Source organism: Topomyia yanbarensis, chromosome 2 (assembly GCF_030247195.1).
Source record: "Topomyia yanbarensis strain Yona2022 chromosome 2, ASM3024719v1, whole genome shotgun sequence".
NCBI classification, from domain to species: Eukaryota; Metazoa; Arthropoda; class Insecta; order Diptera; family Culicidae; genus Topomyia; species Topomyia yanbarensis.
The window spans coordinates 307,378,403-307,403,324 of record NC_080671.1 but is presented as its reverse complement, the minus strand read 5'-3'; the positions used below and the strand labels follow the sequence as shown (position 1 = coordinate 307,403,324).

The 24,922-nt window shown below is 37.6% G+C and overlaps 1 protein-coding gene across 1 annotated transcript in view; it reads left to right on the top strand.

Moving 5' to 3' along the window:
* LOC131683508 (uncharacterized) overlaps positions 1-23,374 on the top strand; it is a 67,958-nt gene extending 44,584 nt beyond the window's left edge. Inside the window, exons 4-9 of the mRNA XM_058965541.1 lie at positions 5,895-6,033; positions 6,159-6,308; positions 6,373-6,516; positions 6,656-6,871; positions 6,953-7,206; positions 22,257-23,374. Coding sequence (XP_058821524.1) covers positions 5,895-6,033; positions 6,159-6,308; positions 6,373-6,516; positions 6,656-6,871; positions 6,953-7,206; positions 22,257-22,682 — 1,329 coding nt within the window. The 3' untranslated portion in view covers positions 22,683-23,374. The remainder of the gene's footprint in view (positions 1-5,894; positions 6,034-6,158; positions 6,309-6,372; positions 6,517-6,655; positions 6,872-6,952; positions 7,207-22,256) is intronic.
* Positions 23,375-24,922: the final 1,548 nt, after the last annotated feature.

Below are 24,922 nucleotides of genomic sequence, written 5' to 3'. Positions count from 1 at the left end.
AAAATTGAAATTGGTTGACAAACGGTCGTGATACGATTGTTTGAACAGAAAAAGTAATTTCGTCTGTACTGACTCTCAATTACTGTTTTTATAATTACTTCAGATACACAAATTTGTTTTCCATCATTCTTTGTTCACTGTTTTTATAAAAGATTTACCTATCCAATGGTGAAGAAAGAATTAAAATTGGTGAGCAAACAGCTAAGATATGGCAAGTCAAAGAAGCGTTCCCATTTTTTTCTCACTGACTTTGTTATACTCTTTTTACTGTAACTTACGGTAGACAACTTTTTTTTAATTTGACGTATTTACAAAAGACATATCTTTCTATTGGTGAAGACAGATTTAAAATCGATTATGTAACGGCTGAGATATGACCGGTTAAAGTAAGCGTTCCCATTTTTTTTACCCCCTTGTTATTCCGTGTGTTAATGACCCCTTCAATAAAAATTTGTTTCATATATATTGGCACCAAATTATTAATGAAACAATAATAGTAACTGTTTGATTTTCCTGAATAAAGGAGAAAAACTGTGAAAATTTTGTCTTACAATACTATCATTCTGTAACTTGATTGCGCCGTTACCGCATGAAAAAGCTTTCATTCTATCACATTGGCGGATTCCCGTGTGCATAATTAATCTCCACAATTATATATTTTCAACGGCACACAATTTTCCCTTCAATTTAAAACTCATTACTTAAATGCTGAAAAAAATCCATTTTGACGCATTAGCAAACCCTCCTGCGCATTATAAATGTCCAAAACTATTGATTTTGAATAGCCAACAACTTCTCCTTCAATATAAAACTCATTACTAAAAAGTTGAAAAAAAATGCAATTTTGACACATCGGCGGACCCTTAGTGTTTAGAATTCTTAATAAAAATATTAGCAACACCAGTATAGCCGATAAACATCAACCCGAATACACAACCGTCACACAACCGAAATTTGGTTTCGTTATTCTCGTGTTTCCTTCCCATACTCGTGCACCGGTAAACGAAAATCAAAACTAGAGTCTGTGGTATTATATAGTCCCGTACAGAGAAATGCGCAACACTACCTAAAATGATCCCCTCTTCTTTGTTCCTGGCACCCACAGTTTTTGCTGTAACTTTGAGTGACTTCACCCGAGTTTAACAGTGGAGTGAATTGAAAATCTACTGTTTCGTGGCTTATAGCACATTATTCATAATACTGTTTCATGTGATTTATTTTACATTGTTACAAAAAAGTATAATAAACTGAATACAGTGTCTTGTTTCGGCGATTGAAATATTTCGCCATGATATTATTTCTCTCAACACTAATACTTTTCTTGCATGTTCTCCGAAAGAAGAATGTTTGTTTATTTTGCACGATAGGTAGCCATCTGACTGTTCGATAGGTAGATTTGGCTTCATTGTGTGCGCGCCTTTATATAACATAAACAACGCCTTTGATCAAAACCAAACCGCGGTGCTGTGTAAACAAAACTCGGTTTGGTTTTCGCGTTTCGTTGAAACACAACCAGCGGTAAAACCGCACACAATGTAAAGGAAACACAAACACGTGTGGAGATTTGGTTTACCGTACCGGTACTAAACCGGTATTTTCCCACCTCTGACCCGTAGACACGATTTTATTTTGGGAAGGAATTAAAAATTATTGCATAAATGTATCAATTCTGATGACTTGAGATAGTCACTGGAAACAGAACGTAATTATGAATAGTTCTTAGTGAAAACAATTCCAAAACTAGGACAATGGACACTAAAGAACCTTAAAAATATGTTGTCTGTTACAAGAAATGCTATAGTGCATCGACGAATTAAAATTGATTATTATTAATTTACAAGTTAGAAATTCCTCTAATTACAAAAATGAATGTTCAATAGTTCAAAGTATTTAGGGCTGCTTGTAAATGCTACGCATTCTAGACTACACGTTTACAAGGTGTAGAAGACGCTAAATTGGAATGAGTAGAAAAATATCCAAAAACCCGTCTCACGAAACTTAACACGCATTTGCTAATCAGGAGAACGAAACCAACGTCAAGGTTGTCTCCATGGATAGGAATATATCAGTGTCGAAATTTGCTTCAAATCTTCTGATACGGCAAGCGATTTAAAGATGCAGAAAATAGGTTCAACTTCCTATTTCCATGATCAGGCGTCTCGCTACTATTACTAATTCTGTGACTTCATCCGAAGTTTGCGTTAACTCAACTTTATGAAATTTTCAATTTAAATGATACTGATCATGTCGTAATCATAACAATTCTAAGAAAAACACGTGTTTTTTTCATTTGACTCTCGTGGGGAATGGATTAAAGACTATTATCGACAATATTATCAGGCAACTGAGAATAACTATCTATTTCTCTATTTATGTAGATTATTTTTAGATACTTTTTATATCATTGGACTTACGAATTAAAAATATCGCAGACTGATTTTCCCAGATCCCTGCAACTATAGTAAAAGTAAAAATGTAAAGTGAGTGCAAAAAAATACCTCTTTCACTACAAAGTAAGAATAAAAACCTTAGCTCTATTGACTTTCAGCAATATTGCAAAACCGTTGGAACTTGTGAAGATTACCTAGATTAAGTAAATATTATATTTGAACATTTGTAGGTTTTATTTCGGAATTCATGGGTTTTTAGACCATGTAAAATATATATTTCAATGGTTTAATCTACTAATGGAAATTACCTAGAATTTAATCTACTAAGCGAAACTGCTCAGAACTTGTTCACTAATCGAAAGAAAATTACTTAGCACTGGTTAGTGAATGCTTCTAATTTACGTCAAATTTGGTAAATATAACATTGATGATACCACCAAAATAACTGGAAACTATAAAAATAGGTGAGCTTAATAATTTCAGCATCACTTGCTTCCGACACATGGAAGAGAACACATCGCACTTACATCTAATTTGCTGAAGAGGCTTTCTTTTAGAGGTGTCTATATCTTTTGATGTTCATTTCTATCTCGCTATTGTACATTTCCGTGTCATCATCGTAGTTGCTGCCTTTATGTTCGCAAATATCTGATTTCTTCCTCGCTCTCAATAATTGCCCTCCCGAATGGATTCCATTTCTCCCAAATGTGACATTAATCTGCGAGTAAGCGGTATCCGATCTTGTACCGGAACATTGATTTTCTCATCGTCCATTCATAGGAAGATCTTAATCATAGCATTGTCACACACAACCATGTGTTTTAAGTAGTTTGAAATGAATGGTATCGTCTGGGCTAATTTGTTGAGCGCTAAATGCCTGACATGATAGAACTCGATAAAGGCGGCTTCCGAAAGTCTAACCTCCATTTACACCTTCAGGAAATGTTCCATATTATGAATGCTCGGTCCAATGCGAATCATCAATAATTTTATAATGGCTGGAACACCACTTCTTGCTTCTGCTACTCACTGATCTCGACAGATTACTACAGCAACAATTATGGTAACCGTTTCTTTTATTCTTCAGACAAGGCACACAATAAAAAAGCTACTATATTTGTCGTTCGCTTCGCACTGGCTCAGGCAAAAGCATAAAGCACACTGAATTTCGTGACAATTGCCTTTGGAGATTAGAATTAGCCTTCTTAAACTTTTTCTCAATAATTTGCTCAAACCAAATGAGCAACAAATTTTGTTAAAAGTCGCCGGTTTTCAAAATGTATTTTTGAAAAATTTCAGGAGGGGCTTTAACCTTTAGCCGATTGAACATGACTAAGAGTTGATAAAAAGAAAGAATTCATATTTATATGTCAACGCTAACTAGAAATCCAATAAAAACTAAAAGTAGGTGGGCGTATACGTCCAACTGCGTCACAAAAGGTTAAAAGAAAGCTATATTTTTTCCCGTATAATTTCTATGCGGGATATATCGATAGTTTATGTGGTTCCTTGTTTCTGCAATGGGTAACTCAATGGTCCCGTTGTTTGCAACGACGGCAATTCATACCCCGCTGCACAAAATGGCGTACAGATAGACGAGCCTCGTTCAAATGAACAAAATTTGGAAGAAAAGATCTGGCGAATAGTTGGAAATGAGGCCCAAGGAAAATAAGTGGTTCATAGGAAAAAAAAATTCTCAATTTTTGCAAAACGCAATTGATTGCATGCTAAAATTTTCACTGACTGAGACAAATGGAAGGAGCCAGTCCCATATTTCGTCCCCTCTCGGAGACCACACCATTAATCTCTACTTCCCGGGCGGATACGTAGACAAAAGAGTTCTTCGTATATGCCCGAGTGTTGTTTAGTTAGATCACGTCATTTTGCGATGATGTTAACTGGCTTATGTTTGGTGTGAACCTACAGGGGCCGGTTTTATCAGATGGATATAATTTGTATTGAATAGTAGACTTATCGGTATTAATTTTGCCATAGGAGAAACATTCAAATCGACCTCTACTAAGCCTGAAAGGATGTCAGTCGTCGGAGATCCCTTGCCATTAGTCACCACTATTACGCGGGCTTCAGTACCCGTGAAAAAAAGGTTTTATCGCAGTAATTGGTACTTAGCTGTAGAACATTTGTAGTATCAGTAATCAACAAACACATTTTGGCTGAGCCATCGGCCATACAGCCCGTTAACAGAGGGTGTTTCCAAAGGGCCACCAGCTATTATCAGGGAATATTCATTTTCACTTACACACGCCATGTCTGAACATTCGTCAATACAAATAGAAATCACTTCGAACTCTACTACCCCCCGGGAAAAGACAGTCAGCCCTGGTCGTGCGTGTTAGTTGATTAATTTCATACATTTCGTACATTGTAATTTTGTGATCCACATTATAATCCACCATAGAACTCATTTTTGACAAATATGGGACTGTCTTTATTTAATTGGCAGTGTATACTAGTACGAATATAGCAACCCTTGCAGCTTCAAATAATAGATTCCATCTTCATCCATAAAATCACTCAGCCAGCCTATTACTAGAAGAATTACCTGACCGAGATTCGTAGATTGTTCAGACCGGAGTAGCATTCTATTGCATTGCTCATTGAGTTCGTCCTTCAAAGATCGTTGATTATTCACTCGAAGTTGGGTGAAGTTTTTGCTGGATTTTTAGCGAAGTCTACCTCTTCACTGTTGTACCATTCAGTGGACTCTACTTGTTTACTATTACCATTCTATATAATTTACTATTTATTGTAAGCAAAACATATAGATCAACTACATTTTCAAACTGACGTTCATAGATGAGTGAATTCAATGCTGTTATCAATTTTGCTAGGAGCTACTTTTCTCAATTCGACTTGATTTTCCTCCCCGATATCACACAAAAATGATGATATGAGATGACATTGAGCCGTATGAGAAATCAAGCATACCATCGAAAATCAATGTAGCTCTAATGTAAACATAGTAAACTGCTCTAACGCTTACCGAATGTTTCAAACTAGCTGGAAACACGAACAGATTGGCCAATAGCTAGTACTTGATGGACCTTTACTTCCCATAAAAGCATAAGAGTCCCATACGGATTTTTGTAGAAAATTAGTTTTTTGTTGGATTGTATTCTGTATCACCACTGAATCACAATGCACAAAGAAGTTTACCAGGTTTGTTTGGAAAATATCCAAAAAATACCAAAACATGGTTGTTCCATCCATTTGACTCAATGAATGTGTTAATCTTGAACAGTTGCTCTTTTTCAATATGGGACTCTTATGCTTTTATGGACAGCTTATCACATCACGAAAGTTGATATACTATTAGTGAACTTTGAACTTTGAAGTTGTCTGATAAAAAAATTATTTTCAAATATCTCCATTATATAAGCGTTTGATGTTTTCAAACCAAATCAAATCAACGCGATAAGATAAAATAAACATGAGTCGGTGAAAATTTCACATCTTCTGAATTCCTAATCCAATTAATTTCAGTACTCAATCCTGCAAATCGTGGTCGAAGCATGCCAGAAGAAGCGCAAATGTACGTTCCGAGCGACGCCGAAAGATTTCGATAGCGCTCCGTGTCCCGGCATACACAAGTTAGTGGAAGTCAGCCACATATGCAGACCGTGTAAGCTTCTTTCCTCCAAATCAGGCAAATTGATTCGTTCATTAAAAGAATGTTTTCCCTTCTCATCCCTACATTTTGTTATACTGTTCCCACGCCGTCCAAATGACATCACGATGGAAACGTAGTCGAGTTTCGGAGCCTGATTGCTTGCGAGAAGGATGTGATTCGATTGGCCTGCGGTCGTTACACAAGAGTTGCCATCTATGGTGCCAGCTACGGTCGCACGGCCTACGAAACTTCGCACTGTACACAAACGGCGGCCTCCAATGAGGAAAGTAAGTAAACAAGGGGTAATTGGACTATCATCCGTTTATACTAAAATTGGTCTTGACTTTGCAGCCTGTCTGTCGCCCCACACCAGTCTCACACTGACAGAGATTTGCCAGGGGCGACGAAAATGTACGGTAGCCGTGGAAGAATCAACCTTCGGTCAACCTTGTCCTGCCAACGTTCGGGTCTCGCTGAAAGTTGTTTACGCATGTGGTAATACTCCCATAATACTTATCGTTGCCACAATGGCCTATCATTGTATAATAAGCGAAAAAGTTTGGTTTCCTATCTACAGCATGCTATTTTCCCTGTATTCTCTCTTCCTCACATCCTGCGTCGTTATCACAATCAGTATCTCGCAAAGTATTCCGAGATCGCTATATTACGCCATTGGAGGATGATGAATTGGACGAACAATTCGAACTCAATGAGCTATACGATGATGAATTCACGCCCGCCCCTAATCAAGTGGATGATTCATCTAGCAGTGGTCAAATGAGCCATAAATTGTCCGATGAGCTCGAAGCAACAGTGAAGGCTGAGAATATTCTCACTCAAAGCAAGGATGGTAAGCGTAATTACTGATCATTGCTATCAATATTTGTTTCAATTTACGTCCCGTATCTCTCTCTCTCTCTATTACCGTCAGGTAAAACGAACAGCCAGTTCGATAATCGTATTCTAGTTACCGTCGTGGCAGTAATTTTCTTCGGATGTTGTCTATCGATTGGAGCTTTGGTGGCATACCGAATGAGATTGCTATCATCGACAGACCACGCCTGCATTAAATATACTGAATCAAGTGACCCGCAACAGTCCAGCACGAACAGTAATCCGCAGAACGAGGACTTCAGCCTGGTCGAATGCGTTGCGGAAACCATTCCCGTTGCGGTTAAGATGAAGGTACGTATCTCCAGTCCTGTTGATACAAAACAGCCATTGTTCGCTCACTGCGCTATTACTGCAACTTTCGGATGTCCATCCCCGAGCCTTTCTGCGGGCCTATACGGCCAATGTGCAATTCATATTTCAGTATGCCATACTACCCATGATCGCATAGTTGTCCCGTTTTCTATGGGATTTCCTATCTTTATGGGACTGATATGCGATCATGGGCAGCATAGCGGTGTGTTTATTTTAGCAGTGCAAATTGTGTGCATACGTGTATCGACTATCTGCTTCATTGCACTGCTTTGAATAATTGGAAATATGAAATATGGATTCCATGATTTACCCTACTTCCTAATGAGCATGTATGCGTGTTAGTAAATTGAAAATTTTTTAGTGCATGACGACGCACCGAGCGAAACTGACTAACAAATAATTTGGTTTTGTGATTTAAATTTTCCAGGATTATACGTGAATTTTTGATTTCGACTCTTTCAACCCAATAAAATTGCTATCATTTGCATAAGTACATAGATGAATCTCAGAATATCTACAGAAGTGCTTATAAAAACGTGTCGACTTTCAATTTCCTACATTTTTTGAAAATCTATAAAACCACTTCGCATGAAAAAGTTTCATTATTATTCCAATAGATTAATTTCCATAGGCAAATCATATTTAGATATAAGAAAAATTAAACTCGAGCATTCACTGTAGAGTTCATATTTCAATTGGGAATCGGAAATTGTAACAACAAAAACCTGGCTATAACCAGCGATTGCATCCTGTTTACAGTATTTTGAGGCGTATTTATGTTTCCGGATTATTATATTACCCGTTTTATTGGTTTGCTGATGATGATGTAGGACTCAAGCTAGTTGGTTTGTACGAAGATGCTATGTACTATAAAGTTTTGTGCGCCCATAAGGTAACAGGAGTTTCGTAAAGAAGGGTTCATATTCAAATAAGTGAAGAATTCCACGAAGATCCGTCCGAAAATCTTTAAAATCGTGACCGACCATCTTAGATTCCAATGAAACTTTACACGTTTCACCATAATGCAAGACTAAATATTTTCCACAGGTAATAAGATTATTTTGACTCAAGAGCAACTTTTCAAAAGGGCGTAAACGTTTCCATGTGTATGAATTTCAATTTTTTTTGTTCGATTACTGTATTTTATACAGCAAAACTATCTGAGAACGAGTTACAGGGAATGAATACTTCTGTCTGAAAAAATATACACTGAAAAAAATGTTGTATCATTTTTCAAAAAAACAAAAATTTATAATAAAAATTTAAATTGCGAAAAAACCCATTTTTTAAATTTTTTATATTTTGTTACCAAAAACCTAAAGAGAAAAGAAACATTTTGATTGTGATTGGATGATGGAGAAAAAATCGGTAAAAAAGTTTTCCTAACAATAACTTCGTACATGTTTTTAAATTTCATACTAATAGACATACAAAATTTTAATTCTATTACAGAATATAATTCTAAGCACCATTTAAAATCAAAATGCATTTAACAAAAATCTTCCAAAATGCGATAGTTTTCGAGATATTTGAAATTTTGCTCCTTCAAAAACAATTAATTCGTGTAATTATGCCCTTTTTAAAAGTTATTTGCATTACCCCATCAAACAATGTCAAAAATTTAATGTTTATCGTTTTAAAGACGTAAAAGCAACTTTTTTAGTGAATTTGGATCCTGGAGTTTTCCTAACAACAACTTTTAACATTTTTTTATAATTCTTATTATTTGCAGTCAAAAATACAATTTTCTTTTTGAATAGTATTCTAAACGCCATTTTAAATCGAAATGCTTTCAACAAAAATTTTCTGAAATGTAGTAGTTCTCGAGATATTTTAACTTTTGTTTTAACAACACAATTATTTTGTTTTATTGCGACCTTTTCATAAGTTAGTCGCGTTTCTCCATCAACAATAATAGGTTTTTCAAAAGGCCCGTAAACTTTCCTGCAACTTTCTCTTTTACATCAAGGCGATATTGTGAAACATTTTAAAGTTTGCTTTCATGTAACTTTCAAATGGTTTACAATATCGCCTTGATGTCAAAGAGAAAGTTGCACGAAAGTTTACGGGCCTTTTGAAAAACCTATTATTGTTAAAGGAGAAACGCAACTAACTTATGAAAAGGTCATAATAAGACAAAATAATTGTGTTGTTAAAACAAAAGTTAAAATATCTCGAGAACTACTACATTTTAGAAAATTTTTGTCAAAACCATTTCGGTTTAAAATGGCGTTTAGAAACATATTCAAAAAGAAAATTGTATTTTTGACTGCAAATAGTAAGAATTACAAAAAAATGACAAAAGTTGTTGTTAAGAAAACTTTTTTATTGAAAGCTTCTCCATGATCCAGATACACTAAAAAGGTTCCTTTTACGTCTTTAAAACGATAAACATTAAATTTTTGACATTTTTTGATGGGGTAACGCGAATAACATTTAAAAAGAGCATAATTACACGAATTAATTGTTTTTAAAGTAGCAAAATTTCAAATATCTCGAAAACTATCGCATTTTGGAAGATTTTTGTTAAATGCATTTTGATTTTAAAAGGTGCTTAGAATTATATTCTGCAATAAGATTACAATTTTGTATGTCAATTAGTATGAAATTTAAAAACATGTACGAAGTTATTGTTAGAAAAACTTTTTTACCGATTTTTTCTCCATCATGCAATCACAATCAAAATGTTTCTTTTCTCTTTAGGTTTTTGGTAACAAAATATAAAAAATTTAAAAAAATGAGTTTTTTCGCAATTTAAATTTTTATCATAAATTTTTGTTTTTTTGAAAAATGACACAACATTTTTTTCAGTGTATATTTGTATTTTTCGGATAGAAGTATTCATTCCCTGTAACTTGTTCTCAGATAGTTTTGCTGTATAAAATACAGTAATCGAACAAAAAAATTTTGAAATTCATGCACGTAGAAACGTTTACGCCCTTTTGAAAAATTACTCTTGTATCAAAATATTCCAATTGCCAGAGAATATCATGGAGATTCATACAGCGAACACACCTGCAAAGTTTCGTTCGAATCGACGATGGTCATATTTTGCGGTCGGCCGGTTTCTCATGGAATCTCTCAAGTACAAATGTAGATCTACAGCCAGAGTTGGATGGTTTGTATGATTTGTATGGTTCCGTGCCTGAGACGTAGGCGGCTTGTGAGAATAAGAAAAGAAAGAGTAGAAAGAAGTTAATTTCGATATACTTGGGAACAAAGTTGTTTCTATTATCATTCACAAAAACTTTACTGAAGACACCAGATCTTAATATTTTTGAAGAGATGATTCTAAAAAAAAATTCTAGGGAGATCACAATTTTTTTTCAAGGGATCCGAAAACCGCGGTCTCGTATAAAATTCCCACATAAATCGGTATCAGTATATTATCTAAAATATTTAAAACTTCATGAAATGTGTTGCTTGGATTTATAGTTTCAGCTAACTGATGCCCAATCGAACCCATATAGACTACTTTCGACAGAATCGGAAGCTTTGGATTCACATTTGCTTCTTAGAAATTTCTGACTCGATTTTCTCTAATTTTGTTTCAAATAAAACCTTCAGCATCCCTAGTGACTTCTATTAAATTCCTTTGGAATCGGAAACCTGGTTCCTGTATTACGGGTCGAAGTATGCGGTCACATGCGTAATACCCATACAAACAGTCATTGAACAATGTTGAAGTCATTTTGTTGTTAATATTTGTAAGTTTTTATTCTTTCTTTTGTTTTGTGTTCGCGACGCACTTGTACCTTAGAAAATATCATTGTAACGTCAAAAAGATGTATATCTTATGTTACTTGTGAAATAAATATAATAATAATAATAATAATAATAATAATAATAATAATAATAATAATAATAATAATAATAATAATAATAATAATAATAATAATAATAATAATAATAATAATAATAATAATAATAATAATAATAATAATAATAATAATAATAATAATAATAATAATGATAATAATAATAATAATAATAATAATAATAATAATAATAATAATAATAATAATAATAATAATAATAAACCGGTATCATTATATCAAAACGATGCAAAACTAATTGAAATGACTTCCAAATTGCTTGAAGTCATTGGTCCTGAACATTAATTGAAAATTAGTCTCTTTGACCTCATTGACAACCGTTGAGGATTTCGGATGATCAGAGGATATGGCCAAGTCCCGAAATTGGATTCATATTTGTTTCTCATATACTGCTGACTCGTTTTTCGAAATCTTAGTCATTAATGAAGGGTATAGTATTAGCATTGATTGCTACCGAATGTCATTTGATTGAAGTGTTCATTCCAGACTTGTGAACAAAAGAATCCGATCACACGTGAATTTCCCATATAAACGTTTTTGTCTTTCTCCCATAGAAAGGTTATGTAATCACTCTGAAAATCAAATTGTTATCAGAACCCCGAGGGTTGAGTCTTTTATACCATTCGACTCAGTTCGTCGAGTTCTGTAAATGTGTGTGTGTTTCTTATATTAAGTTATAAAAAGTTTCAACAGCTTGGCTTGTAGTGTATTGGCACTGTGTGGAACTTACGACTCACGTTCGTACCTAACCACCAGAACAATCCTTAATTTTTACGTCCTTCTTCCCCACGGAACTACATCAAGGTATTACTTCGTAGAGGGAATCGTGCTTTCGTCGCACCTCTTTCTTCTGCCCTATCTCGGAGCCTCACTTGGTTTATGGAATGACTCGACCTATGAGCTTTGATTTAACTCTCGATTCTTCTCTTACTACTTGTCTCCATCAATTACGTCGCCGTTTAGCTCTCGTCCCCGTGAGCCATTTAGGTGCTGATTCATTGAGCCATTTAGCTCGGAAACATTTCCGTGAATCATTCAGCTCTCAGCCTTATCACGATCTACTTGGACAGTCCCCAACGGTGAACTCACCCTACTACGACTGATAGCTCTCCGACGGATAAATTTCCTCCGACGCCGATACCCGCTTCCTTGAGCCATTTAGCTCCCAGCTCTATCGAAATCTACTCAGATATTTATTTATTTATTTATTTATTTCCATTTTTCATCTGACCCATGTTGGTCTACATGAAATTTAATGTTGTTGTATGGGAAAAGCCCATTTCAAAGTTCACTTTAGAAGCAGACCTCGAATGCGCGTAAAAACCCATAATCTTTTCGCACGTTTTTTCTTCAATTACAAATTAACAAAATTACATACAAGGTATACAGCATTTCAATAATATTACAGAAATATTTTCACATAATCTTATAAGCTAAGTCAATCTCCTAGGTCTATTCTTGAAAACATCACTAGAAACATAAAAATCGAAATGGTCATACACACTATTGAAAACATTACACATCGCCCTTATGGGTTTGTTCTGACCGTACTCGGTGCGCTGAAAGTCTAGTCTTAAAAAGTTACGTGATCTAAGGTTTCTGGGGGGTACGTTAATGTTGATTTGTGAGAGAATATCTGGGGCATCCATTTGGCCAGTCAATATTTTCCCAACAAATATCGCTCTGGATGTATTTCGCCTTTTTGCCAGAGTTTCCATATCGAGCAGACGACAGCGATCAATGTATGGTGGTAGCTCTGTTGGGTTACGCCACGGCAAAGTTCTAAGAGCAAAGCGGAGGAATCTTGCTTGTACTGGTTCAACTCTGTTAGTCCAAATGCTCGTATAAGGACACCAAATGGCTGCGCGGAAGCTTCCAGGACAGATCGAACAAGTGAAAAATACAATGCCCGCAGACAATATGGATCAGTAAACTCGTTGGCGATTCTTATTATGAAGCCAAGGTTTCTATGTCACTGTGCTATAACGTGAGAGTAATGGTTTCTGAATGTCAGTTGCGAGTCCAGGAGTACACCAAGGTCTCTGATAACTGACGCTCTCTCTAGCAATTGGCCGGCGATGTTGTAGCTCCAGAGAATTGGTTTTTTTCTGCGCGTGAAAGATATGATAGAGCATTTGGACACACTGAGAGCCAACAAGTTGCGATTACACCAGTTACAGAAAGCATCTAGATGTCGCTGAAGTTCGATGCAGTCCTCTATTGACTGCACAATGAGAAAGAGTTTGAGATCATCAGCATATATGAGTTTGCACCCTGGGGGTATAACATAGCAGACGTCGTTGAAGAATAAAGAAAAAAAGCAACGGTCCGAGATTGCTCCCTTGAGGTACACCCGACAAGTTGATGAAGCTATATCGTCGCTGTTGTGCTATCTTATGACAAGCGCCATTTAGCACATTTCGAGAAAAACGATTTTTAAAGTTTGAGATTGAATATCTTGAAACTTATAAATGGTATAAACAATCCAATGAAGACAATTGATGCTTCTATCTATTCTGCATTAATCTCTCAAATATTACGAAGATCGGTTGACTATGTTGCGAGTTTTTACAATGAATGTAAACAAAAATCGCACTCCCACGTGTCATAGGCGTGTATTGATGACAAAATTTGTATGACGTGTCATAATCGTGCATGGAAAATTTTCCATAGAAAAAAATCATCACTTTTTATCTTTTATTCATATCTTTGGGTTCATATGGTCTATAAACATTCGGTGCAATGCATTTTAAAGGAAATGAATCAGATAATCTAGAAAAATTGTTATTCTTGATTACAGTGTTGCCAAATATCTTTTATTTCCAGTTCAAAACTAAAACTGTGTTTTTCTCACAACTCGTATAATTTTTTTTCGAAAATGTTTATGCCATTGTGTTCCTCAGACATTGTCACACATAAAACCGTCTAAAACTTCAATATAACTTGAGCCAATCCCTAGATATAGTGATTTGAATCAAAAAACCCGCAATTTCTCATCATGTTTCTAGCTATATCTAAGTAACCAAGTAGAAATTCGAAATTCTGAAAACGCCACTTTGTAGAGATTTTTCAAACAAGTAATGTGGCATATCTAACTCAGTTTACCCCAAAATGGCGTTTGTCATAAGATAGCACAACAGCGACGATATGACACGTTACTTCCTAATTTCACAGACAGAATACGATCTACGAGATATGATTTAAGCCATCCTGTAAAATTTGATGGAGCACCCAGTCGCTCGATCTTTGCCAGAAGAAGAGAGTGGTCTACACGATCGAAGGCAGCTTTAAGATCAGTGTATATAGTGTCTACTTGTGATCCATCTTCGATGTTTTTAATACAGTACGATGTAAATTGGGCTAAATTAGTGGTTGTTGACCTGCCTGCAAAAAAACCATGTTGGTCCTTCGATATGTATGCTTTGGTCTCACGAAAGAGCATATTTCCTACTAGGATCTCAAACAACTTTGATCCATATTATCCTACTCCGAGCTAGAGTTGCCCGACAACGGTATTTCTTTCGTTACCGGTGTTTGTTTCGTGAGCCAATTAGCCCTTCTTTTCGTCACGATTCTGTGGCGGTGTCGAATCTACCCGACAGGGTGTCAAAGTGGGTCCGGTGCTTGCGGTGAAGCCTGACGTCTGGTTAACTCGCGCCCCGACGACCCGAACCCGGTGCTACGTTACTCAAATTATCCCCGGCGGTGGACCCAGTTTACACCGACGGAGAGTTCCCCGGCGGCGGAATTTCTCCTGAAACCCGTTTTGTGGTTCCACGGAGACGTTCTAGCCGATGGCGCTACTTAGTTGATCGCTTCGCCACTTCCGCTGCAGCTCGGAGAGTATGCTCGTAACCACTCTGTTGACAGCGTCCCAGATATGCTCGTGGTACATCTTTTCGACGATATTGTCCACTGTTGTACCAGGCATACCCCTTAGGCCTTCTTCGAACCTAGGGCATTCGAAGACCACATGTTCCGGTGTCTCTTGCACACATTCAAGGCAAAGGGATGACAAAGCGTGTCCAAACCGATGCAGGTACTTCCCGAAACATACATGCCCGGACAAAAACTGCGTCAAATAGAAGTTCACCTCTCCATGCCTCCTATGTACCCAAGCAGACACATTTGGGTTGAATCGGTGGGTCCACCTTCCTTTCTCTGCGTTGTCCCACTCTTGCTGCCACTTAGCCAACGAGTCCGCTCGGACCAGTCTCCTTGCATTGCGTGCATTTCTCCGCTGGTAGCATCCCACGTACTCAGCCAGAGTGATGCAGATGGGAATCATCCCGGCAATTATGCATACCGCTTTGAGTTCAGAACAGTAGCCCATCCAGGTTTCCACGATGCCTATTATCTCTGCCGTCAACATCTCCACCTCCTCAAGGGTCTCGCCGGTTATCGTCAGAAAAACGTCATCTGCAAAGCAGACGATCTCAACTCCCCTGGGCAGTTCCAATGTTAACACTCCGTTGTACATTACATTCCAGAGCGTTCTATCGTTACCCCTTCTCTTTTGCTTCAATGCTCTCACCGCGCTCGCGATGACTGTGCGGATAGCGTCCACTATCGATATCCCTTTCCGGAACCCGAACTGTCTTTGCCATAGTCCGTTCTCATTTTCGGCGTAGGTCGTCAGCCTGTTGAGGATGACCCTATCCAGAAATTTACCAAGAGTATCCAGCAGGATATAGGCCGATACGATGCTGTACCTCCTGGTGGTTTCCCTGGTTTTGGCAGCAACACCAGCTTCTGGATTTTCCATCTATCCGGAAAGTAGCCATTCTCTGCACAGCTCCTTGTAGCAGGTGGACTTGCTTAGCACTATTTTGCGTTTAAAAGCGGCCCTGGCTGCCCAGAATGTTACCTTTCACTCTTCTCTGACTGCCTCAGATCTTGCTCTTTGAACGCGTCTTCTGGCTTTTAGGCAGGCAGCCCAGAGAATGCTGAGCCTTTCGATCCACCAGTACGCCGGCTCCATTTTCCTCGGAATTGCTATATTACATGCCCTAGCTACTGTTTTCGATAGCTCAGCGGCACTCAGAATTGGAATGACGCTGTCAGCACGAAGTGTTTCCATAAAATGGTCTTTGTCGAAGTCCTTTATTTTCAACTTCTGCTGGCAAGTCCTCACTCTCGGCGTTACCGTTCAATTTCGTCGACCAACGGTGTATCGGACCCATCACTTGGATTACCATTATCGGAAGTGACACGATATTGCTATGCAATAATTGCAACGTCATACTTCGTTTCTGTTGTTGACTGCCATAAAAGTTGCAATGTCAATGTGAAATGCACAATGATTATGTTTAAGCTGGGTTATATACATGATCATTGGCCTTCATGTCATGTGGTCTTTTCCGCCATCATTTGTGCAGATCAAGCACTTTGGTTGCATTGTGCAGTTTCTAAAAATGTGTCCTTTCTCCCCACATTTTCCACTCTGAACAGATCTACCGGGCCTCTACAGATGGCCGAAACCCAGGCACCTGAAAAACATATTTATTTGTTTAGTATGTATCGAGCACGGCGACCATCCGATTTTTATCTTACCATCGACATAAGCTTGTTGGCTGCAGTTGGCGATAGACGTAGCACTGCCTCCTACAACCAGATTGATATCTACTCTTTTTCCAGGTTACATTGCTCTATTAGCACGCTCCTTACTTCATCTCCGTTGTTATCTCGTCCAGATTCCTGCACTCGACCACTGCTTCCTGAAATAAAACTCTCACATTCTCTTCTCCTTCTGCCAGTAGTTCCCGATAGACCGAGCTCTTGATCAATGGATATTTCTTCAGCTCGAACAACATTTCGCTAACGTTCTCCCCCAGCTCTTTCAGCTTGTGATCCTCTCTCACCCTTTTGACGATCGCTGCGTACGTCACGCCGTTGCACAGTGGTCCCCCCATAGGCCAATAATACAAAAAAAATATTTCGGCGAAGGCGCGTTTTTATCTTGCGATTACATCGTTCTGTATGTATATTTTATAGTTTCATAATTAATTTTGTCAATACTAAACTGGTTTTCTTAGTATATAGAAGAATGCATAGGGTGGCTCGTTATTTACCGATAATGTAAATAATATCGATAATAATTTTTTTTTCAGATAACACCACTATTAGCTTTGTATTGAATGATAATTTTCAGTTTTTGGAGTGTAAGGAGAGCAGAAATATGAGTTTATTTGTATATGTAATAGAAAAATTAACCTAAAAATTTTCAATATGACTTTAACTAACTTTGTCCCTCGATATCCTTCCCGAACTTCTTTTCAAAATGGTCGTCAGACGTTCCACTTCCACTTAAACTACGTTTCAGCTGCGCATCTCTGCGCCCAGAATGCCTAGAAAATCTAAGATGTTGTACATGTTTAACGGGATAATGCAAGATGAAAAACTTTATATCAGGTTGTCAAATTATATTACGATAATAATTACTACTGATTTCGAAACTATATAGCTTCTTTCTTATTTTCCCAAATTTTCTTACCGATCGAATCATTAGAACTTGAGTTATATCGTTTTATTTGACGCTTCTCTTTGAAACACATGTCACTACGGAATATTTGATGTACGAGGCAAATGTCTCACTCCACTTCGTATTACAACTACGTTCTCAAGTACAAGTAGTATTTCTCCATTTTAAAATAGCTGGTACTCGGAGTTTTTTTATTATGGGATAATTTTTATTGTAGGAAAACACATTGGTTGTTCACAAAAAGCATCATTTTAAAGGAAAAAAATACACTATTTATTTAAAATTCAAGATATTATGCTCACCGAAGACGATATCATAATATTTGCGTTCAGGTGCAGAAGCTACAATTTAGAGAACTTTCAATGAATAACTATTCCTTTTTTTACCAGCGCAGCACAACTTGTACTATTCGATACTAAAAAAAAATCTGGAGCAAAAAAAAGTAAATGTGAATCTTAGTGTAATAAGAAAAGCCGTATTACACTGTTAGGTGGATATAGCCGATTTTTTATTGCGGTATCTGCGAAATTCTGCGACCCAAATTTACTATACTGAATTCTGCGACCCAAATTTACTATAGAAATGCAGTTTTGTATCAAAATTTGCATTAAATATATTTATGACCGCCTCTCTTAAGGAATGGAACCACTGTGCGTTGTTTGCTTTGACGACTAGAGCGTCTCCCCTATGCTTCTGCTGGCGTGGCCGAAGGTCTTCTTTATTTCGCCATTCAATCTGAAATTATCGACTGTTTCGCTGTTTTTCACCGATCTGATTGGGCTTCTTCGGTTCCTCTTCCTCTCTTAGTATTTCCCTTACTCTTTTCCCAGAACGAGAATACCGGTTACCCTTCAGCGTCTCATAGGCGCTTTCGCTAAATCCGTGGTCTTCAGTGTCTTTTTGGCGTTTTCAACTCTCTCTAGTAACGCCATGTGTTCGTATTCGGCTGCTGCTACGGTGGATTTGTTGCTAATCACTAGATCCTAGATCTGTCCGTGCGCGTTGCCCTTGTTTTTCACGAATTCGTAGAGTTCGATTTTTTGCGTCAACTTCGTTACTTTAGGTAACCCAGATCGTTGGTCTTACTTGACAATATTTAGTTTTGGCGTGCGTACATGTAACCCTACTTTTCCTTGGCGTCCAATTGGTTTATCGCCGCTCGTGCTCGGTATAGCCTCCCTGGGCTGCTCTCGCTGCTGCTGCTGTTGCGATTGCACTTGCTCTTGCATTTGTTCGCTGGGTCGGCGACTTCGCTAGCCCACCTTTGGCGAACGGGTTCACCACACTTGCTCCGTTAGGATTCTTTATTTTTGTTGATTTTGTCTTCTTCTATGCTTTTTGGGACCCAACTCCAAGCCGCTATCTACGGCCGTGATAAGCAGTCGCCTCTATTTGATCCCATGGTTACCTTTGCGAACAGTGAGGTCACATGCGAGGGTTGACGCGGTCCTTCATGGGGTACCGTGTTCAGAGTCGGATCGGTGCTAATTAGTAGCGTTCAACTGCCGGCTTTCGAACGTACTTGGAGACCTACCAAAATTTTATTGGGACGAGGAACAGCCAATACGATAAGCCGTTTCGAGAAAGTGTCACCCATCCTTACTAGGGTAGTAGAATGGCGTGACTGTCGGTTCGTGGATAAATTTCGATGAAATCCTTATTCAGATCCGTGTTTTGGCGCCAGTATGCCGTAATTAGCATCTTACTAGTATCGATCCTAATGTGCCGGTTGGTACTCCAGTTGGATTGGGGTGTTTCATGCAAAAATCTTGAATACAACTTGAACGAAGCGGCACCGACTTACTTCGATGGAGCTGCTTTCGAATTTATATGACTTTTTATAGAGGTTTAGCAGCGCCCAACACTGCCTTGTCCTGCCATATTCTAGCTAGACTTCCCAATTCGTAATAGGTCCAGGCGGGGGTAGTTAAGCTGCTGAACTTCTGTCATCTAGTTCCTGCTGTGTTAATTATTACTTGAACGAAGCTTTTTTTTAGAAAAACCTATATTTTTTCTTAGCGAGCGTATAAATATGGGACCAACTTTTTTCACTTAAACTGCCATAAGAAACAAACAAAACTAACTAAGGTTTCCAAATTTTAAGAAACATCGTTGATTAGGCTTTAAAATAAACTAAGAAAATTTGGTACACTATGTTTGAATGAAAAAAAAAGTTATTCTGAGACAATAGGGTGAATAATAGGGTGAATAGGTGAATAGGTAATATGGGACACATTTTTCAAGATGCACTCGAGTTTCCAAACTTCTAGAAACATCACTGCAAAACAAACACCGAAAATCTGGTGCAGTTTGTGTGAATAGAAAAAATGTTATTCTGAAAAATTGGGGTGAACGAATAAATGTGGGACACACTGTTTTAAAATGGGTGCACTATGACTTGGATTTGCGGGTCTAGATCACCAGTGATCAGAGTAGCTTTGACCGCCACCTATGGCGGCTCTTGATGCGCCCAGGGAACTCGCCAAGTTTCCAAGGTATTTCCTTGCGAATTCTTGACCGTTTTACACACTTGATTTCAAATGAAAGATGCAGTAATTCCATTGGCTGCTATTTGATTTCATTCTGTTCTGACTTTTGGTTCCGGAGTTGCAGGTCATGTGGAGCACAAAACCGCAGAATTACTCGTAATGCTGTTTTGAATTGTTATAACTCCACTGCTCTGCTACAGAACAATGGAGACAACTCAAAACAGTGTTACGACTAATTCGTGGCTTGGGGTTAGGAGTGGTAAATAAATGTACCGTAAACCGAGGTAACTTTGATCACTCGAAATTTTTAACGTAGATTGCTTATTTAGCCAGCATAGTCTACCGGATAATTTAAATTTGAAGCGATATTTTTGTTGAATATATTGTTCGATTTTTGGGTACAAAAACTCCAAAAAAGCCGAAATCTTACTTTATCTTATTCTTACGAATCTTCATAACAAATAAATCTTAGATTTTAGCAAGAGTATAAATTCCAAGGGATTGATTTTTAAGAGCTTGCTTATTTTATTTTTGGGAAACCAGTTCACAATTATTTCAAATTATTTCAAGCTTAAATTCAAATTATTTACTTATATTCAATTTCAATGGTAAAATTAAGAAATGTTTTCAGATTATTTTATTCTAGTTGGAGTCGAACTATACAAATTATGGTCACTCAAACATTACAGTAGATGACAATACTTTTTACAATACCAAGCTATTTAACAATGAGTATCTTTTCAGAGTTAGTTTATACAAACATTTCAATGAGAAACATTGATATGAAGAACTTAATGTGGGAGAATATGCAGGTTATCAAAGCCACGAAAACTGACTTCAAATTGAAATCATTTTTGAAAAAATAGTAGCAAGCGGAAAATTTCAGAAAAATCCGTCCAGTCTTGTTATTCATACAACAGTACATGGTTTAAAAATATTTAACTTGAAAAAAAAAATGTGTTACGTCTAAAAATATGCGATGATTGCTTCGAAAAGAGATCAATGTCACCCCGGTTTATGGTGGCATCAACAAACATACTAATTACTTTTTGTATCGGAGATTAGATCGTTTAGATAGAATACCCAACCAAAAAATAAGGAGATAAGGCCGATAAGCATTTGAAGCGGCACCGTGCACAGTATTTTAATAAGCTTTCCGAAATCCAAATCCAATCTTGTCAGTAGCTCAGACTATCAGGATCTCTTGACGGGATGCGGAATGAATTGACCACCTTCATCTGTATTGGCTATTTGCCGTGTTCTAGCAAAAGGTTAGTGGCAAACTCACACGCTGGGCACATTAAAAACAGTACATAATCGTTACATTCCGTACACTTGAACTTATTTATTTAAACGTAACATAAATAATTCGGTTCATTAAATTTTACAACTATATATTAATATTCTAAAAGTCATCGAATAATAAAGTAAATTTTGTGCTATTAGATTGTGGCATCTTCACTGGCTTCGCGCCAAACTAACAATGTATGCCCGAAGCTCGTTCGCTGCCAAGTCTAGTCAGCCTCTCATTGGCTAATTTGCAAAAGGTTGCCTATTCTGACAGAAACGATAAGGCGAGTGTTGGTGTTGTTGAATCCTGGACAAAGCCATCTGCATATGATCGTCGCACACGTCTTTTTATACAAATGTTAGACGCCTTAGACAAAAAACAACTTTCGTTTTCATCGATGAAATAAGTACTTGAAATTTAAGTTCTGCGCGGAAGAAACTTTTACAAGATACGGGTATGGGAATTTCGAAGTAACTTCACAGAGTATCTATACGGGAACAGAATCCGTTATTAGTACGGAACAGAAAATTGCTCAAACAACCCCGAGGTTTTGTTCAAATTTTACCCCGGATGAGTTTTTCTTCTTCTCATTTTAGTAAAAAAAAAACTTTTTCATTTCTCACAGAGAGTTGTAAAATGATTCATGCGGATGTAACCCAATCATAAAGCCAATCCAAGTAAAATGTTCTCCGAAAACTTTTCAAGAGTTGGAATAATACCAAAAACTGACAAATTTCATGACACTGATTTTTATTTTGTTTGTCAGCCTTCACTCGAAAGCAGTATTTTCCCCAAACTACGCGAAAAGTTCATCACGCTGTCTTCGTTTGAAAGAGATATTTTTCTGATTGAAACTTTTTTGCCTACTTTCTTGGCTAACAATTTCTTATCTGACACGAATCGTGTTTTTTTTTGTTTCTGTTCCATTCCAGCAACCAAACCTCGAGCATCCATCAACGTCCAACACGTTTCTGCCAACGTTTAAAGTTTTTAATCACCCCGATGCTCTACCCCAGATATCGACCACAATGTTCATCCTGCCGAATTATATAGTTAGTGAGTCCAGTTTGCGAAGCAGCCAAAAAATCTCTACAGGTCAAACGGAAAAGGAAAATCTGAGCCTGGCTTTGACAGATGTAGCAGTTGCTGCCAGTAGCGGCGTTGAGCCGTATCCGTGTGCGGCGAACAACTGTGTTCAATGCAATCTGCTAGGTTGGCAGGCCGGGGCCGCAATGGATGCGGTCGAGCAAAAATCTGCCTTTCGCTACAATCAATCATTCAAGATGCCGGCAAGCGAGCGTGAACTCTGCCAACACAATTCTTTTTTATGGCTGGGCTTGAGGGTCGGGGTGATGTAAACTTGTAGGGTAAAGCTGTCAAGATTGATTCGAGCACTTGCTAGGGTTCATCTCCATCGGACCATGCATCATCACTGGACCAGTAACCTTTGCATGATGGACATGCTCTTAGCTTAGTTTAACACCATCGGACGTAGTTCTCTTGGCAGTTTTACCCATTCACAACAAGTATGCTTACTATAAGATGAGAAAGCAATTAAAAGTTTGTAACTAGAAACCGATACGACAAAGACCGCATATGAGTATACTTCTGAGGCAGGATGAAAACAAGAACCACGGGCGTGTCAATGTACGTGCTCAGAACTGTGCATCCTCACCACCGAGAGAAAGATAGATAAATAAAGAAAGCCGAGCGAATTTTTCAGTCAAATTGTACTACTATATAGATATGCATGTCAAGTAACGGAAAAGTCACTCTATCATATAGAGTTTTTCATTGAAATTCTGGAACAGTATATTGCATACTTTCAGTCTGTTTAATATGTTCGTCGAGAAAGCTATGCGAACATATTTCTTTCGTCAGTTTTCCATCCATGGTGAACATTGGAACCTGACGAAAGCGAAACTTCTCAGCTCGAAATAACATGAATTTTACTCTAGCAAATAAAAACAAAATCTGTCCAAAATTGCAAGCTGTAAATAAGTGAATAACATTATGCACATTTCTCGTATGTGAACAAAAATAACAAAACAGTATGTAAAAGTGTTAAAATTGTTCAATAAACATTTTTTTTAAATAAAATCACATGAAATCATTTCGGCTGATGACACTAACTATTGTAAGTTGAAAAGGCTGTAGAATTAATCTTGCTGAATCGTTACAACTCTACCGGAAAATCATCTTGGGAAATGTTGGAAATGTGTTGCGATGCGTTCGAATAATGCAAATCAGATACAACACATGTTCAAAGCATTTCCATACTGCGGCTGCTGCCAGAGATTCATTTTCAATTGTTCTTATTTGTTTTCCATCTGAGATACGCCAGGAGTCTACAACCAGGAAGAAAGTTGACATCAAAGTATTCAGGTGAGCTCATCATTATATTTCACTCGGTGCTTTGAAGCATAGTTTTATGTTAAAGTGTTCCGAAGGTGTAGCATGGTGGCTCCGCCCGGTTGGGTAGGAATGGATTCCAGCGCTTTGCCTGTAGTTAGAAAGATTTTCCCAGAATAAAGATAGAACCATACCGTATAAGGAGGATACATTGATTTTATTATTAAGATGATGTGAGTTCGAGCAGAATTCTAACTTACGTTCTCCCAGTCTCTGATTATGTGTTGTAACCACTCCACTATCGAGCAACTGTGATGCCTCTATCGAGCATTGGCCCCCACTTCAAGCCAGCTCTAAAATTATTGTGGATAGATAGAGTGGTAGGTATGTACTTGCAAAACTGCTAGAAATTTGTGATACCGTCATCCCAATAGCTCGATGGTACTGTAAGTCACGCACTCGACTAGCGACACGTACGAAATATATCCGTTAGCATACCTTTTGTCAGCCTTTTTAGTATTTTTTACTAACAACAAACTTTGAATATCAATTTCTAAGGCCTCGAGGCTTTCTAAGGCCTTATACCAAGTAACTCAGCACAACAATTTAGAACAATCATTCTGAACTTCAATCCTCATTTTTGGCCGATTTGGATAGGCTGTTGGTGTGCTGCAGTAATTTTTTTTTCATTCGGGGAAACTTTACAATTTCTATTGCTAATTTTTCAGGTTACCTTTTGTGGCTACTCCTCTTTACGCTGCGTGTTTCAAATTGCCCTCATTCATTACAGATATAGTGAGTTGTTTATTTGCGCACATGTGTCCTCCCAACCGAGTATTAATTCACTAATGTAGCTGATGATTCGTTTAAGACAGTTATGTCATACACCGCTTTGTGTCGAACAATACCATCCGAATTAAAGCTACCTAGGAAGAAAGAATGCAGCATAGTAACAGAGAATATGTCCTGAGTTTTTGAGTTCAAAGATTACTATTTTTTACAGATGTTATATTTGGCAGGAAAATATTCTGTAGGAAAACACTAAGCACTATTTAGTGTACGTTTCATAAAAGTGATCGTCGATGATGAACCTATTTTTCGTGAATGAGACGAAATGATTCACATTATTATTGATACATTACACTTGTTTTCCTAGGGTAGCGGTTCTCAGCCTTTTTCGTACCACGGACCCTTTAGAAATTAGCCTGGGTTGCTGCGGACCCTCATGGATGAACATCGATTTTGT